The sequence below is a fragment of the Hibiscus syriacus genome, unplaced genomic scaffold (assembly GCF_006381635.1).
Source record: "Hibiscus syriacus cultivar Baekdansim isolate YM2019G1 unplaced genomic scaffold, ASM638163v2 tig00111402_pilon, whole genome shotgun sequence".
Lineage (NCBI taxonomy): Eukaryota > Viridiplantae > Streptophyta > Magnoliopsida > Malvales > Malvaceae > Hibiscus > Hibiscus syriacus.
This window is the reverse complement of record NW_024063082.1, coordinates 8,314,891-8,333,799: the sequence shown is the minus strand read 5'-3', so window position 1 is coordinate 8,333,799 and position 18,909 is coordinate 8,314,891. Positions and strand designations below refer to the sequence as shown.

The 18,909-nt window shown below is 33.7% G+C and overlaps 2 protein-coding genes across 2 annotated transcripts; one reads left to right on the top strand and one right to left on the bottom strand.

Moving 5' to 3' along the window:
- The first annotated feature begins 359 nt into the window (after positions 1-359).
- LOC120161529 lies at positions 360-1,799 on the top strand. The gene has a single exon (XM_039171745.1). It carries the CDS (start codon positions 360-362, stop codon positions 1,797-1,799), a length of 1,440 nt encoding a protein of 479 aa, XP_039027676.1.
- Positions 1,800-10,357: 8,558 nt separating this feature from the next.
- Positions 10,358-18,590, bottom strand: LOC120161843 (villin-2-like). The gene is made up of 23 exons (XM_039172051.1): positions 18,565-18,590; positions 17,933-18,039; positions 17,577-17,676; positions 17,409-17,477; positions 17,070-17,306; positions 16,745-16,922; positions 16,461-16,593; positions 15,634-15,793; positions 15,398-15,548; positions 15,218-15,315; positions 14,972-15,130; positions 14,386-14,447; positions 14,243-14,324; positions 13,990-14,127; positions 13,432-13,563; positions 12,836-12,986; positions 12,714-12,724; positions 12,479-12,619; positions 12,274-12,399; positions 11,708-11,768; positions 11,146-11,379; positions 10,828-11,018; positions 10,358-10,738 (listed from the first exon to the last, which is right to left on the bottom strand). The coding sequence occupies exons 2-23, from the start codon at positions 17,986-17,988 to the stop codon at positions 10,625-10,627; spliced, it is 2,784 nt and encodes a 927-aa protein (XP_039027982.1). The 5' UTR covers positions 17,989-18,039; positions 18,565-18,590; the 3' UTR covers positions 10,358-10,624.
- Between the last annotated feature and the right edge of the window lie 319 nt (positions 18,591-18,909).

The following is an 18,909-nucleotide window of genomic DNA, read 5'->3' as shown; positions in this document are numbered from 1 at the left end:
AGATTTAAGTTTTAATATATATATATATATATAAATATAGGTATCTATAAAAATAATAATGAAATAACTAAATAATAAAATTGAGTTTATAAGTTGTAAAGTGGATCACATTATTTTCCACCAAAAAAAGCGGGTATTCGGCAAAGGTAAGTGACAGACAGAGAGCGAATAGGCCGAGCCGTCCTCCTCTATATGTCCTTGTGAAAAAAAAAACAGTCCCACCCCACTTGAAAGCCAAAAAGCTTAGGCCACGAGAAGATGTGAAACTGGAAAGAGATAGATAGAGAGAAAGAGAAACGGGTTTCGCATCAGTTAAACCAGGCGCCAATACCAGCAAAGGCAACAAAGAAAGCAAGGTCATGGGTTTACTCTTGGTGTTCTTCCATGGTGGAGGAGGCCAATCCAAAATCACCGCCGATTCCACCACCATTGATAACCAAAACAATACCACCACCACTACTACTACACCAAGAAGATTCATAAGAAGAACAACCAGTTCCACTCTCCTTTCCTCCAAAGCTCAATCCACCATTTCGATTTGCCTTCTCTTGGTTTTCATCACTCTTCTCCTCTTCACTCTCTCTACTTTTGAACCCTCCCCTACCATAAAAAACCCTCGTCGAATCTTGTCCCAGAAGACTCAATTTCCTCCTCCTTCCTTTAAAGGCTTCTTCCCGAATTGGGATTATAAACCACTGAATGTCAAGCGGAAACCCAGTGTTTCCCCCTCTTCGTTCGCTTTGCAGAGGATGGGAATTTTGTATAGACGTGGGACGAAAGCCATGAACGACATTATAGTCAACCATGTTGTTGAAGGTTTGACTGAAGGTGAGCTCAGGCTTTTCTTAAGAGTCTTGCATAGGTCCGGTATCACTTCGAAAGCCGACATTGTTTTTCTTTTTGGTTCTTCTTCTTCGAGTTTCAGCAACGTTATTCATGAAGAGAACGAGTCGTTCTTGAAAATCATTCAACACTACAAAGAGTCTAATAATAAGGGGCGCCGAGACTCGATGTTCGGTTTTGACTCGACCCAGTTTTGGAAATCTGGGAAGAAAGAGGTTGGGGAGACTATTTGGGGAAAGAAGGGGGCCCGAGGGAATTCTAGTAATTCAACTGAAGTTGAAGGTGAGTCAACTCGGTTGACTTACGGGTCAGTTGTGGGATTCAATGTGAACGAGTTGGATCCGGAGAACTCTCTGGCTGGGTTTTTGGATAACGTTTCGATGAGTTTCAGAAGATGGGCTTGTTATCCGATGCTATTAGGAAGAATCAGGCGGAATTTTAAGCATATAATGTTACTGGATGTTAAAAGCTTGATGATACTGAGTGACCCACTCGTCCGTGTCAGGAATCGGAGTCCCGAGTCTGTTTATTTATTAACAAAGGAAAGCAGCTCCGGCAAGCATGGGAAGAGGAACTCGGATAAAACCCAGTCTCATTCTCAAGTTGACTCGGGGATTTTGATGGGTGGAGCTAGAGGGATTCGGAAGTTAGCCAATGCAATGTTGACGGAGATTGTTAGAGCTACGATGCAGCATAAGAAGAAGAAGAATTCGATAACCGAGTCAGAAATCTTGAGTCAACTCGTCGGCAATGGGCATGTACTGAATAATGTTGATCTGATCACATCGAGCGAGTCAATTCAGGAAGCGAGTTCACTCACGGGTTCCAGATCCAACTCAGCTGCATCAGATTATTCAATAATCCAACGCGGTAATAGTAATCATGATCTTAATTCCAAAATTATGGAGCTAATATGCTTATCTGAAACAAATTCTTACGTTTACAGGGATTGTTAGAAAATATAATATATATTAATCAACCTTTTGAAAATAAGTAGTATAATTTTGTTATTTTTTTAATGTATAAATAGTTTTAGATTATAGGGATTATTGATTTTTTAGCCAAATAAAGAAGATAATTTTGTTTGTTCGATCAACATTTTCTGTTCCCTTTGTTATTTTATCAATCTTTCCTAATTGTGAATTAGTTTCCATATATAATTTACAATTTATCTACTTTAAATACAATAAAAATATTTTTTAATATTTATAGGTAGTATCTCATTATAATAATTCGGAGTCTCTTACGGAAGTTGTTCTCAACCTGACGTTGGGGACAATATACTATCTTACCTCCCCTTTATCTTATTACATATGAGAATAGGGTCAACTAATTTTTTTTTATTATAATATTTTTTAATCATTGACAATATATTATTTATAGACGTAGTTGCTCGTACCTAAGATGAGAGAATAATAGCCCCTTTAATTAAAATAAATACATTTAAATAGTAATTAAATAACTTTGAATCCGAGTAAGTACATCTGATGGGTTGATTAAATTATTCTTTGTTCTCGCATATTTCCTTAGATAAGGGATTCGAGAGCTTTTTTTTTTTCATTTTTTCTAAATAAAATTAAAATTAGAATATATAAAAAAATTGAATCCATTTTTATGCATGCTGGATCCATAATTTATGTTATAAATTTGGCACATGAATTTTGTAATAAATGAAAAAATGGTACGGTTTAATATGTCTAGTGAGTATGAGACAAGAAATAAAGGAGTAAAAGAATATAGGCCTGATAACATTTCTGGCCTTTCAATTAAAAAAATCAACCCTAAATTTTAATTTCGTCTTTTTTAGTTTTTCATTTTTAGTTTTTTGTTAAATTAAATTAATTGATGAAAATAATTATTTAAAAAATATGAAAATATGACAAAATTGTAAATGTATATATATATTATTTTAAAAAAACTAATGAAAATTGTTTACCATCTTCGATAGATTTGATCCAATAATGAATATTGTTTACCCATAGCTAAAATTCCTTCTTCGTTTTCACCACTTTATTCCAAAAGAAAAAGAACTAAAGAACAAAAACAACTTTATCATTTGCCTTTTTTAACACAAAACGACCCTTTATAGCCAATCACATTTCGTATATAAATCTTTTAAAAAATATTTAGGGTAAACTATATGTTTAGCATATAATATATTACTTTAATTATGTTTTGATATCTAAACTTTAAGGGTAAACTACGCCAATGGTCACTGATATTTGGGTAAATTTTCATTTTCACCACTAATGTTTCAAAAGTTACAAATCAATCACTAACGTTATCGTTTGTGACAAAATGGTCACTGGCTGTTAACAACCGTTAAGAGCCGTGACGAAAAAATACAGCTGGACCGTTATCTGCTGAGTTGGATCGTTGACCGCCATTTTGACTGACTCTTCTTCTTCTTCTTCTTCAACCCATTCCCCATCTTCTTTCTCTTCACTTTTCTTCACTTCCCCACTTCCCTTTATCTGCCTCCGCAACAATGCTTGCCATGTTGTTGCATCGCTCTAACCAACAACCACTGATGTTCTTCAAGCTATCGGGCTTTAAATCAGGCAAGTTCTTCATAAAACCATTTTCGACCAAGAAGACATACTTGGCATGCTCCATAAGAACCTCAACACCAGTGGGAAAATCATCAAATCCATGGATTTCCAAAGATTGACCAACTTCTTTAGCATGAATTTTTTTGATCGTGGTGTAGACATCACCGAAGATATGCTTACGGCTGTCACTGTAATTGTCCTCATCTTTGCATTCTGCTCGAACCGATGAAATTGAATGCCTGATACTCTCCAGCAATGTGGAAATTTCATTCAAACTTTTGAGAAGTTCTACGCCATGCACGACTATCATTGGCTTCTTATCCCCTTGAGGAATCTCAGAAGACTTAGAGATACAACAAGGATCCAGTTTTAGCTCCATCGGTAGGGCGTCGACGTTCTTCCCACTTTTAAATTCTTTAGCCACCTCCTACAATATATGAAGACTCTTTATATTTCTTAACGGTGAAATTTCGTCCCCAAGATTTTTCACCTGGGTCCCTGATAGATCAAGCACCTCAAGCTGACTCAATGATTTCAGCCATTGCAACTCATTTAAGCTCAAACAACCTTTTAGCAAAAGCTTCTTTAAATCGGTAAGGCTAGCTAAAGAGAAGGGCAAAAACTCCACAGTCTCTCCAGAAAGATCAAGAACCTCAAGTTGCTTCAAATTTTCCAAATAAGATCCAATGCAATCAAATGCAGCTTTGGATAACCAGAGTCTCCGAAGCTCAGAAAGGCGACTTAATACTTTAAAATCTATACCCTTCAAATTCAAATAGCTTGTACCACGTAGGTCAAGCTCGCAAAGTGTGAAAGAGATCTTAAAATCTGGAGCTTCTTTGAGTTGGATGCACTTATTCAGAATAATGGAACGAAGTTTGGTAGAAGATAGGTTTGGTATGGTCGAAATCTAGGTTTCTGAGAGATCAAGGTCTTCAAGCTCAGACATGTGCTCCAAGGAATTTATTTATGGCGTAGCTTTATATCCTGAAAGTTTAATAATCTTAAGCTTATTAAGACCTTCCAAGCTTGGTAATTGCTCAGCCTGGCTCTTACAATCCGAGAGATCAAGTTCCTCAAGGTTAGTTAGCCATTCAAAGGAGCCAAAGGTTAACGACTCGGGAAGTCTTTCGAACGAGCAACCCTTTAGCAAAAGCTTGCGAAGATTGCCAAGGTTGGAAAGAGATGGAAAACATTTAACTTCGGAGTTTGAGAGGTCAAGCTTGTAGGTTAGTGAGCCCTTGTGAGTTCTGGAGTTTTTCAAGCTTAGAATAACCTTTAAGTGTGAGACGACAGAGATGTTTATAGGTAATGAAATCATCCACAAGCAAGTTTCCGTGTTTGGTTTGGCTTTGGAGATGAGGATTGTGTCATGTATGTGATAAGAGAAAAAAGAAGAAAAGTGAAGAGAGAGAAATAAGAAGAAAAGTGAAGAAAAAGAAGATGGAGAATGGGTTGAAGAAGAAGAAAAGCTAGTCAAAATGGCGGTCAACGATCCAACTCAGCAGATAACGGTCCAGTTGTATTTTTCGTCACGGCTCTTAACGGATGTTAACGTCCAGTGACCATTTTGTCACAAACGATAACGTTAGTGACCGATTTGTAACTTTTAAAACATTAGTGGTGAAAATGAAAACTTACCCAAACATCAGTGACCATTGACGTAGTTTACCCAAACTTTAATTTTTTTCAAAATCATATTTAACATTTAGTTTATATTTCATTTTGATACCTCGCAAAAAAAACTTAACAGAAATATTGACGTGGTATTTTTTTTGTGGTGATACATCAACATCACCATTAAGTTTAATGACACGGTATCAAAATAAAAAAAAATGTTATGTATAATTTTGAAAATAAAATAAAATTTAAATACCAAAACGTAATAAGAGTGATAGTTTTGATACTAAACATGCAGTTTAACTAAATATTTATTATCCCACCTTTTTGTGTCCCTAAACCCTAATTTTTACTTACAAATAAGATAAATCAAGGGTTAAGTACACAAATGATCCTTTAATTATAGGGTGTTATTTTGTAACGTCCTCCGACTATTGAAAGTTATAAATGATCCTCTAACTATAATGTGTTATTTTGTTGAGTCTCCCGACTATTAAAAGTTATAAAGTAGTCACTCAACTATTCATATGTTCCAAACTCGCTATTTTTTGTCAAAAAATTGGCAGCCATCTGAGTTGGACGTTAATATGCTCACTGGGATATAATAAAATATAATCATGGAACTGTTTGAACTATATTTTGTGGATCAAGTCTCTATTTACATTATACCATTGAATCAATGATTAAAACATTATATTATCAAACTAGCGCTTGAAAGCAACGACAGTGTAATATACATATCATTACAATATAATTTCATCATGTCTCAGTCAATATGTTAACGTCCAACTTAGACAACCATCAATTTCTAACGTAAAATTATGAGTTTAGAACATATTAATAGGCGGGTAATCATTTTATAACTTTGAATAGTCGATGAACTCAACAAAACAACATTCTATAGTTGGAGCCCATTTTACAATTTTTAATAGTTAAATGACTCAACAAAATATCATACTATAGTCGATAATCATTTGTGTACTTTATCCATAAATCAAATTATTGTACTTACCCTTACCTAAACTTTTTGTAAAAAATTGATTATACGTAAAGACATTACATATTTAATAAAATTAATATATATTTTTAATATTAATTTACAATTTTGACTTTAGGTTATATACTTGTATTTTTTGTTCATGGAATGTATCTTGAAAGAAAATAAATGATCGAGTATTTTTATTTTAGGGAATAACTAATAAAGTATAAAATTCAAACTATGAATGTAGGAAATCGTGAACATATTGATTAGCACCACGTGGATATGGTTGTGATCTAATTCACCTCAGCTGTCAGAGTAATGCCAGTCAAATAAGTATATTCATTTATTACTTTTAACATATAAGCTAAAATTATTATTACTATTCATATATAATATGATATTAAACGGTATTTTATATACAAAAATTAATCACGTGAGAGTGCATGAAATTAAGTATATGATTGACATTCCCAATAAGATTTTCTCTTTTTTTTAATAGTATCAAGATTATGGGTGACTTGTTATTTCATCAAGTCGTAGTAGAAAAATTTGAGGTAATTGAGTTATCGAGTATTAATTTATTATTTATAATTTATATTGAAACTTTTAAGATTAAATTTAGATAAAATTGAAATGTTTTATTTGGAATTTTAATTAAATTTATTTATAATATTATGATATATATTAATTTAAATTTAAATGATTCTTTAATTCTTTATAATATATATATTATGTTTTTCACATACATAAATAAGATTTGTAATGCTATTTAATAAATTAAATATTACATAAAAGTATACAATATTTCTTTTTTAATAGTATGTGATAATTACAAGGTAGTATATGTTCGTAATATTTTTTAACTATTGATAACGCAAATACACCTTACAGACCCATTTTTAAACTCATCTATAGGAAAAATACTATTTCTCTTAACCACCGAGGTCACCTAATGAATTTATACAATAATTTTTTTAAATATTAGATTTTAAAGATAAAATAGTAATTATAATACAATAGATTCAAGAGATTGATGAAACTAAAGAAAATATAAAGAATTACGATTAGAGAATAAAACTGAATAAAGTTAAGAGATTAAAAGGAAAAATGTATCAAGAAGTAAGATAAATCATAAAATAAGTTATTAGTTAAATAAAAATTGATGTAAATTTGATATTTGAACTTTTAATTATTCAAAAATTTAAATTAAATTGATTTTAAAATTTAAATTATTACACTAATTAAGTGACTTCAACATTTAAGGATTAAGGATTTGTTGTTATTTTTTGAGGTTTCAGGTTCGAGTACAATGTATACATGAGTATTTGAAAGTTCAATATCAAATGATTGAGTGTACTTAAACATATATTACCTTGTATTCACCCTAATTAATAATAAAATATTTAAACTATTAATTTAAAGAATAAAATATACATTTAATACTCCAATTATTATTTTTATACCATAATTTAAATTAATTCAAATAATTTAAAACTAAAAAAATAAAGTTGAATTAAATTGTATTCACTCTTAATTAAATAATATAGAAAATCAAAATTACAACATAATTTGAATAAATAAATACTGAAATGCGAATTCTGACAAAGCTTCCCTGCTGTACAGACTTAACGAGGAAGAATAGGAAGGAGGGAGGATGGCGCAGCGTTTGGAATGAGAATAAAATAGATTGCTAATGGTAAATGCTGAGCGTCACAGACAGGTGATATATGCAAAGCCAATCCCCACCGACACCCTATGGCGTGCCACGTTTCATCACATGATTCACACATGAAAATTTACACCCACCTTCTATTTTAATTTTGATTTTGATTTTTAACGCTTGAAATAATTTGGAATTTTAAAATATAATTTGTTAAAATAAGATTAAAAATAATAAAATTTAATCAAGAACGTAATTTTGTAGGTTGGATGTATATATACTTTCAAACAAACTGTCTTGCTATTAAGTTTATTGACGAGGCTAAGCGATAACAACTTAGTAATCTTCACATGTTAAGGTCATATAATTGGGAAACTACTCTTCAATGGACACCACGAGATGAAAACACTACTTCTATCAACTGTATAACAACTTATCGCTCGAGACATTCATGGTCCATCTCATTTGAGGCTCGATTTATAACTCTTTAGTGCACCCTCTTGATTAAAAAAAAAAAGAGGAGTACGTATTTATGTATTTTATTATTGAAAGAATCGAATTAAAATATTTTAAAATTTAAGTTAAAAATTCCTAGTCGCTCTTCCAAGTCCCACCCCCTCCCTCTTTTTTTTTTCTTTTAGAGTTTATATTTTTTTATAGATCATATCAACTTCTTTTTCTTTGATTTTGTTTAACCGACGACGACATTGATTTTGATGTCGATTGTCGATTACCGATCGTCGATTATATTTTTTTTTTTCTTTTTGAGTTGTTTATAAGAAAAATTCTACCTTTGTGGTACGTTTATTTATGTCTTCATGACATATTTTTCTCTGTCTTTGTGACACATTTTTCGGTCATTTGGCCGTTCTTTTTATTTTATGTTTTTTGAATGTTGGATTTGATAACGTCGCTAGTGATCAAGATGACACTTATTTGTAATATAATTTATCTTCCCTGTTGTGGACTCTCGGATTGAAATTGGATACGCAATTTTGCGATCGTTGATAGTTTCTCACGCTTAGCTCTGATTTGCGGTTTTCAGTGATTTTTCATTAGCTTAATCCCCTCTTGTGGTCTGTTTGTTGATGCAGTCATATTTACTTGTATATATTTTTTGATTAAGTATTTTGGTTGGGTTTTTAATCTTTTCCATGTATGTCTTTATATGATCTAAAGTGACTAGTTTTAATGCTATAAGAAAATGTTCAAATTATGTATTTAGTTTACAATAATAGTTGTAAACTTTTATTGTAAACTTGAATATTCACTTTTTATCAAAATTTTGAATTAAAAATTTAGATTAATTTTGTAAATAATATTTCGGTGAAACAAAAGTTTAATTGATATCGAATTTCAGATTCGATTTCGTACTTCTCTTATTATATATATATATATAATATAAAATTTAAAATGATATGGATATAAAAAATGTACTAAAATGCACAGGTCATGAATTATTGAGGTGAGAAAATGAAGAAAATTCAAAGTTGGAAGTGTGGAAATTGCAGTGCATGCATTCAATAAGGGAGTTTAGCCTTCTTTTTCTTTTATTTGACAGTGACAATGTAAGATTGGATGTACAAATGCTAGCTGTAAAATTTCCTAATTGGTCCCCAAATATTATAGAATATAAAAAGAAGGGATATCTTTTCCCTTACATACGTGAAAATCTGGTTTATACTCTATATATGAAATTTTAAATTTAAGTTAAAGTTCTGATCATTGGGACCATATTTGGGGATTTAATTGCATGATGAAATTATTTAACTGCATAATTATGGGATAATTTTAATTTTATTTAAAGTGGAAGATCACTTTAAAATAAAATAAGTACATAGATATGTATTGTTCAAACTTTAAAACGCTTTCGTTTCGAGATAGACGACCTGCGCAAACGCACCCACCGACTCTGTCTAAGATCCGCAAATTTTCTTATTTTATCTTTAAAGACGAGACAACATTCAATTCTTCCAAAGATATTAATTTTATGCATTATGGGAGTGTTCTAACATTTCGTATGCGTAATTGACTCTTGATCTCGATTTTGATCATGAAGTTAGATGCGGACCATATTTGAAAGTATTCGGTCATACCTAACTCAAAACGACTTGTTGAGCTTTTTAAAGACTTAAGATTTTTTTTCGAACCACCATAGAACAGTTTCGATATAGAGAATTATTCCAAAATATAAAAAAAAATCAAATACACTTTAATAGATAAATAAGAAAAATATACCAAACTTTTCAAGCTAAGTTGAATAGGTAATTGATGTAGTCATCAATATTAAAATGAAATTCTTATTGATAATCATCAATCACGAACTAAGATAATTGAGCAAAATTATAACGATAACACATTATAAAATTATGGAATTTGTAGTAAAAGGGATACAAGAAAAAGAGATAAATAAGGACAAGATATTGCTTTTCAATTACTTGTGCATTATGAATTCTACGATGCCACTATTTATTAGGCTAAAATCATAGATATATAAGAAGATGAAAAATCAAGATTTATAAGGAATGAAATATAAAAAGACTCGCATTTTAATAAAATTCATAAAATTATTTTGATAAAAGTGAAATTTAAATGACATAGAGAACTTTAGATTTTGTGTTTTTCTCATTAGGAGATGAGGAGACTAATAAGGATCGACATGAAAAGCATATGTTCTTAATCGATTGATTCAATAAGTGATTAACAAAAAAGATGAGATGAAATATATTGCAAACAAACCATAGAATGTTATTGACCTTCAAAACATTACAGTATATGATAATGGTAATCCATGTCACATCGGATTCGATCTGAATACTAATCGGAACGGAAAAACTGAACAAAAAATGGTAATCCAGGCATCGTATAACAATAATACGATGTTTTTTGGGGGCAGAACTGAAGACAAATTGCTAGTAAGAATGCATTGAGAGGCACTTAAATCACTTGCCTTAAGTGCATGAAGCTCTAGAACAGATCAACTTCCTTCTTCTTAGAGTCTTGCTTCCACTTTGGCAATTTGTAAAATGCTTCTTTTGTCATCCCGAATATCGTCTCAAACTCCTCGTCGGCCAAATAAATCTGACAAATGAAAGATAAAGGAGTAAGAACACCGATATAATTCAAAAAAGGATGAGAGTGAGCTTAAAAACATCGATGGCGGGACAAACCTCTCGACGTTTGAGGTCAATTCCAGGAGCAGGATTTTCGGACTTGGACTTCAGTTGATCATAACTGTATGTACGTTTTTCACTCCTATCACCATCATCACCCGTCTCTTGGTTGTTCTCACCTGTCTCGGCTTCAGCTTCCCCTTGAGAATCATGTGCTTCGGAAGGATCCAGTTCACCCTTTGCATCAGCTGTACAATCTCATCAGATACAGTTTGAGAATTACACATAAAAACGACATCGATTTTACTTATCGGAAATTGCACCGAGATCAGACGTATTGGTCTTAAGCAATGCCAAGAGTACAAGTGTACTTACAAGGAGGGCTGCTAGTGGATTTTCTAGGGGATCCCTCGGGTGATTTCTTCTTTTCCGCAGTAAGAACCCCGGAGAGAGCAGCTACAGCAGCTTTTCGCTGCGATCCCTGACCAGCACCGGAAGGCTTCAGACCTGAGGTTTTGGTTTCTGATGATGGATTAAATGCAGATGTTAAGGCAGCTAAAGCTTCAGCTCTTTGCCTAGGTCCTTGACCTCCATCAGATTTATCCTGCTGCGCTTCAGTAATAAGCATTATATATGAAAACAAACAATACATTATGACATGTAGCTTGTGGAAATGGCTACAAAACATAAAGGAATTGATAATCAGGCACATCCGTAACATAGGCAACAAAAGGGATGAAAACAAAGCTTAACTAATCTTCGAACCAATTGAAACGAAGGGAAACAGATGCATTAGAAGCTAACTGAAAGCAGATGGGGAAAACAGATAATTTTCCGAAATGAAAGCCCTTGCTTCTCATTGAACTTTCAATTCGACTTTTACGATCTAAATGTTTCTTTATGCTAAACAGAAACTTAATATACTGTAAATAAATTACCTCTGCATGGGTAACCCCAAAGAGCAATGCCACCTTCTTCTGGAACGAGTTTCCTAGCACCTGTGTTCAACAGATTACATCTAAAGCATAAATATCAAACATATGCAGTGGAAGTAATACATATGAAAGAAAGGATGAACCATGCCATACAAAGAGCTGTAACGCTTAGAGAAAACAACAGGGCATTTCTTAAAATTTTCGGAGCATGAAGATTAAATGGTACTTTCTTTAAAACAAGTGCACAATGCTAATCGATTCTCTGTTAAATTATAGCACATTTGATCCTTTTAGGTTAGGTGCAGACAAGAAATATGTGAAACCGAAGTTACAGGTATAATTATCTCATAAGAGACCCTCTATGCATGCATTCAAACATTTCTATATCTAGAAAACAATGGCATTGATTAAAAACGATTCAATTGCATTTTATCAATTTCCATCCCAGTTTATGTTAGATAAACTGAGAGTACAACTTCAATTTGTTGCTGACGAAAATGAAAGCAATATAACATTAATTGAAGTGACAAGAGGGATAAAGTAGAAAAATCCAGTCAAGGACGCATACAATAGCTCGATGAGAATCCCATGAAAAGAATGCAGTGAAGAAGCAAGGTTCGTTTCCTTCAATAACTTTGAAAAGTGCAACCTTTGGAGACAAACCCTCTAGATATACAGCCCTGTCTATGTATTTCTGCATGGAATTTTCTAAAATGAATGACGAGCAAATGAAAAGGATATTACGATGGAAAAACTTGAAGTTTATGTATTACCTGGCCAATTTCGAATGCACTTTGTTTTTCTTTGTTGTCTACACACTGACCAACCCAAACAAACACTTCAGCATGTGTGTCGAGTACCAGAATATCTTCAGTCAAGAGATCGTCTTGAGAGAAATTGTAAATTTCCTCAACCTGCAGAATGGAATGCAAACTTACATATAGAGGACTTTGGATATATATTGCATATATTAAGAACAAGTTTTAAATTACAGATGGAAAAAATCACCTCAAACTTTCCTGAGGCATCCGTGTCCAAAAAGATAAAAACATGGAAAAACAGTTAGAATGGTAATACGCTTCATTAATAACTGAGGCAAAGCAAATCACGTTTTTGGTTAAGAAATACACCTTTATTAAGAGAGATACTGAACAAGTGGGGATCCCTGACAGTCTCATCGGGTTCTTTTTTGGTGGAGGAATAACTTTCTTTCCCACCAAGTGCAGACCAGAAGGCAGAAACCTCTGCTCCTTCTTTACAATGTTTCCGAGTAACTCCCGGCTGAATGCAAAAGATTATTAGATGATTGATCGACATGGGGGAAGGCAATTTTCAAAGAACTAAACAGTGTTACCATTGTCCTTTACCAACGAGGAGCAAATCACAAGATTTAAGCTAGAAAGGGGTTTAATATTGTCCCACTATATCTTCAGAAGAGATTTGAAGGTAAATATGCAAATATCTAACTAACTACGCCTTGAAAAGAAGAAAACAGGTATAAGCAGCTGAAGAATTGTGATCAAATGAAAACTGTAACACTGAACTCAAATGAACTATAATCATTAGTATTATCACTTAATTGGTCAACTCAAATCGTTGGAACTTAGATTTTAAACTTAGATTTTAAACCGTATCAAGTAATTACCAGGCTTCTCAATAAAAACTATGTGCTTTATTCCTGTGTCACAAGAAAAGCCAAAATTAAATAACCTTCTGTAGAGTATACCTTAAAAAATTCAACAACTTTCGCTGCCAATTCCTGCTGTTCTTTAGAGCTTTGATTTCCAAACCAAGTGAAAATTGTCGAAGATCCAGATTGCAGGAGGAAACACTCAGTCGAGTTCAATGATTTTGCCACCTAAACAATGATTAGAAATCCAAGAATAGGGATATCCAGCAGTATACATGTTAGGTTACAAAAGGAATAGGTAGTCATACAACACACATCCTAAAAAAACCCTGCAGGAATATAGCCATCACAACACATTAGATGTCCAATAAAAGTAGCTCGTACCTCACTACCAGTAAAATAATGGAGAGATTATGAAAAAAAGCATTATGAAAAGTTCAAAATGGATAAGGTGTTACATCAAATAAGATTGTACAGTCAACGGTGACAACAGAAAATGTTAGGGTCTAAAACTAATTGGATGCAATACAAAATTAAACTACTTGTTTGCATGATGTTTTTAGGAAAAATAAATTTTCAATCATTGGAAAAATCAAACCAACCAAATAAAATTTAAAAGGAAAAGGTGACAAGGAAAAACCAACTAATGCATACCGCATCAACTTGCAGTGCTTTACCATCACGCGCTGAAGTTCCTGCTATCTGAAACAGAGCAATGGAATCTGCTGTGTATGTTTGATCACTCAAGCCTTTGTCTTGTATACTCTTTTTGTAACCAGCGCTAAGGCCACCCTAGATGGGAATCAGTCATGCTAAAATTGATTACTTTCGATTTCAGGCCAAAAAAATCCCCATGCCATGGTGCATTGATAGTAAGTTTCTAAAAGTTTGAAGTCAAATTGAATACCTTGAGGACCACCATAGGTTGAAAAAGTGCAATGAATTGAGGTGGCTCTTTACCTTCAAATATACGACCCTGCAAGAAGCGTCTATTAGAAACACAAGCATTATAATAACAGTACTCAGCCAAAGGTAATATGGTACCTGAACAGGCCTCCCTTAAGTGAGTTAAATGTTGAATTAGCCAACTTGACGGCCGTCTTTTGGTCCTCCTGAATTAAAAACCATATATACTTTTAGAAAATGAACTTTCTCCTATGGCACATGAAGGGTTGAAGCTATGAATGCGAAAATAATGAAAAGAGGGAATTTTGATTCAACGCACAGAACAAGTCGAATGAAGTAGATACTGTCGCCACTAAATGAGCTAGAAAGCAATTATTAAAAATAAACGTTGACAATGAAAGTGCAGCTTATTGCAGACAATAAAAATCAACAATGGCAGTCCAAGTTGACGTGCACGAATTTTAGAAGGCAACTTATTGAAGACACTTAAAAATCAACAAGTCGAAATTTCGAATGATATCTATTGGGTCCATATCTATCATTCTTTCAGTACTGAAAAGGAGCTCATATTGGCAGCACTCTGATCCACATTATTTAACATCAAACCCACCGTTTCACATTGCTATACTGAAAGCAGTGCTATCTATCATTAACAAAAACTTGAAGACAAATGACTGAAAGGGCATGTTATTTAAATTATTTGATACCAACTATGAGCAATGTAAATTACCTCAACGCTATCTTTTCCAATCCACCAGCACAGAAAGAAATCTTCTTTCCTCTCACCTGAGTGGTATGTGTAAAGCACAATATAGCAGTCTCCACTATAGAATTTACCAATATCCTCTTTTTCCAGCGGCGTCTTTGCACCCTCATTGATGCACCATACCTGAAAAACAAGCAACACCCTAGCCATATAAATGTTTTTGTGTCTACAAGTCAAATATCAATAACTAACTAAAACTGTTAACTTGACCTCCATCTTTCCCTCGCCTTCAAGCAAAGAAACTTCTTCTTGTACAGGAGCAGGTTTGGTCACCCCCTTGACAGCAACTTTTTGTTGCTTCAGCAAAGCTGGCAGTAAAAAAGCGGTATTCAAATAATGTTAACCACACAATATAACAGTATCAATTGTAGACTCTTAAGTGACCCGTACCAGCTACTTTTCCCTTTCCATCATCACCCCCGGGAGCTGTAGATTGAGCCGGCCAAGAGTCAAAGTGGGACTTGAATGAATTGGTTTCATAACCTTGGGTGAGGCGGGTTAGGCGTGTTGATTTTGGTCTATTGTTGCTAGCAATAAAGCCCTGGAGATAAAAGGTAGGGAATGAGAATTCATATTCTTGAATCTTGATGTACATAAAGAAACCAGTACCACGCCTTTATCTCTACCTCAGTGGCTTGGTTGGCAGCTTTTCTCTCCTCTAACTGTGTCACCCGTCCAACCCAAACAAAAACCTCAGAACCACAGTCTAGTAGATAGGATTTGTTGTTTTCCAAGAGGCTTTTCGATAGTTTGCCATCTATGGGTGTCACCTTACCATCAGTTATGCTACAGGAATCAGTGATTCCTTGGTTAACAAAAACGTACATCTTTAAAAACAATAGTAACATAAAGTAATAGTAACCCAAAAGGATTTTAATCAGGAGTGCCTACTCACTTAAATTTCTCCTATAGATATGGTCTACCAGAAAACAAGTATCTAACCTAAGAAAGTTGAGTTCATCTAAATTAACCGTAATGATGGTGACCATATGGACATTCTCAAACCTGTCAGGCTCATAAAGATGATCGATATGAATTGCAAAAGAACATTTAGAAACATAAACGGATTGGGTAAAGCTAAAGAATAGGTTTACGGTTTGAAATGAAAGCTACCAGTTTTACAAGGCTTCACACTTCTATTGGTTGAAATAAAAGGGTAAAAAATACTAGCCAGAATAGGACAGTTTGATTAAAAAGAGACAGAAATATGAGGAAGCTTAAGGATTTCAATTACACAAAAAGAGTTACGAGTTTTGATCCAATCTTTGTGACCACTAAACGATTTCTAAGCACATTTGCTTAATTTATATGATGATTTCCTTAGGGCAAGAAGTTGAGCCTACGGGCCTCTAGTAATCTGGTTACAATCACAACAAAAATGAAGTATCATTACCAACATACAAATAGGATGCATGGTAATAGTGTTTAGCAAATTTTTAGAAGATACAATTACCTATAAAGTTTAGCCGGAGTAGCCTCGGGAATAACATCATCTTCATGGCTAACCTTCTTGCCTATTGGAGCAAAACCACCAAACAGGACCCAGAACTCGCCCGAGTCAGATTCGGTGTCCAGTTTCCCATCATCTGTTAGGACGATTACCGTTAAAACAGTGGCGGCTTTAGATAGAGTAAGATAAAGTAAACCTTGTACAAAATTCAATTAATACTTGCAGAGGAAGTAGGAAATCTGGAAAAACATCATCATCAATCAATACTGTAAATGCATCATCCTTACCAACAATTGCAACGCCGCACACTCCATCATGATACTTTTCCTTTAAAAACTGGATAACTTCTAATGCCTTGGCCCTTTCCTGAATATTGGAGTTTGCACCATTGAACTGATAAATCTTTTTCTGAGAGTCCAGGATAAATACATCATCGTGATTCAGTGAAGACCGAGCAAAAGGAACCTGCAAGAGCATAATCCAAAATGGTATTTCCCTCATCCAGAAAAGCCTCATTGAATAAATTATAATTAGTTCATGAAACTTTTGTTTTTATCTTTCTTTCTTCTTTGTATCCATGCTCATCATACTCATGTAAAGATCATCAGATACCTGCTTCAATTTGACAACTCGTTTTCCTCTGCAGACATACAACCGTGTTTCAAACACTTCTTCCTCTGGTTTTTTGAATCCGGAAGCAACACCCCCCTCCAATGGAACAATGCAAGGCTTAAAGTATGACAAAAATTTGTCAGATTCATGGCCTTGAAGTTCCCTGTGCTGCACAGCACGGCCTCCTAGCGCTGCATCTAGCTCAACAGTTTTAATAGCAGCGGCTCCAGATTCATCCTGCATATGGAAACATTATCTCAAAATGTTGTTTCATTTCATTTAAAGGAACATTTAAATCCTTAAAAAAAAATAAGACACGAACATGCATAAAAAGCACACCTGAGTGGTATCTTTCCCGATCCAGAAGTGTATATTATACATATAGGAACCAACCTTGCCATGTGACGTCTACAGAAATGCATACATACCAAAAATCAAATAAGGAAATGTTTCACATAGAAATGTATGACATATGGATGGTAAAGGAGAGACAAGTAGATTCTATACATGTAAGACAATGTAAGAATCCCCCATGTAGAATTTTCCATAGTCAGACTTTGGCAACGGAACCGGCTGAAAATTCTCAATACGCCAGATTTCAATCCCACTACAAGATGTTAAGTCCAACAGCTTTTATGCAAACAAAATATCAGGAGAAATACCAATCATAAGCACAGACCTCAACAAGAAGAAAAGAGAATGTCATTTTTTTCTCCTTTTTCCCGTTTTCATGTTGGTAATTGGGAAAAGATTAGTGTTTGATTTCAGTTCTCTTATGATCAAAAGACCATAAAACACCCATATACTCGTAATAAAGGATAAAAGACATATATATATATATAAATCCTTTGTTTTAAGGATACGGTTTCTGACCAACTCCCTGAAATGCAGGATCCACAACTTTTGCAGCGCTAGACATTTCTAGGAATTCTTCTGTATCACTGAGATTAAAAATCCAACCTTTAGCTGTCTGTAAGTTACAAAAATCTTACTGGGGAAAATACAGGAACCAAATGATGCAAGGAAAATTAAGTTACATTACAAAATAATAATAATAATAATAATTTATAGTTCAGGGAAAAAGCTCAAATCAGTTTTGCTTTCTATAACAGCACGGTTTGTCAGTGTCTTTAGCAACAAGCCAATGTAAGCAACAGTTACATGCCATCCCGGTCTATCAATCACGGGATCAATAAGCAAAATGTAATTGACTTGGATGAGCAAAACAATCGCTCAAAACTTGAATAATATCTAAGGTCTTCCTTAATCTCGAATGCTCAGTGGTTACAAGTTACAACAAACAAATTAAATCACCTCCATAGCTGATGATCTTAAAAGCTTCCTACACTTAGCAATAGAGAGTTTAAAGACGAAATATATTTTACAAGGAGAAAGAAGAGAAGCAGTATGATCGAACAATCTGAAAATTTGATATCAACATCATACACATGCAGATGAAAACCCCCCACTAAAACTGAGACAATATCAAGCGTACCCATATCAACAAACATCAAACGAAACACGAGAAAATGGATGTCGAGATAATTTATAACCCCCAAAGGAAATGATCAAGGACGTTTCCATTGATTATAGCAGAGAAAAACAAAAACAAACAATGATCAAAGAAGAAAAGACTAGAAGGTTACCTTTAGAGAGAATATATGTCTACGAGTTAAAGGAAGAGAAGGGAAAGAGCAGTGAAGAACTGGCAACTCAAAATATAAGAAGGAAAAAAGAAAGATGATGGTGATATATGCGTCCTTGGTTGGATTTGGAAGGGAATGGGAAATCATATTAGAGAGTTTGTGGCAGAGAAAGTAGTCGTTAATCGTTATAGAAA

What these genes read in the sequence shown, in the direction of transcription:
- LOC120161843 (XM_039172051.1), bottom strand. Translation starts at nt 17,988, where the DNA reads ATGTCTAGCGCTGCAAAAGTTGTGGATCCTGCATTTCAGGGAGTTGGT. An exon ending in TCGGGAAAGATACCACTCAG is followed by an intron (nt 17,307 to 17,408) that starts GTGTGCTTTTTA and finishes TTCCATATGCAG; the next exon opens with GATGAATCTGGAGCCGCTGC. An exon ending in TTGACCTCAAACGTCGAGAG is followed by an intron (nt 10,739 to 10,827) that starts GTTTGTCCCGCC and finishes TTCATTTGTCAG; the next exon opens with ATTTATTTGGCCGACGAGGA.
- LOC120161529 (XM_039171745.1), top strand. Translation starts at nt 360, where the DNA reads ATGGGTTTACTCTTGGTGTTCTTCCATGGTGGAGGAGGCCAATCCAAA.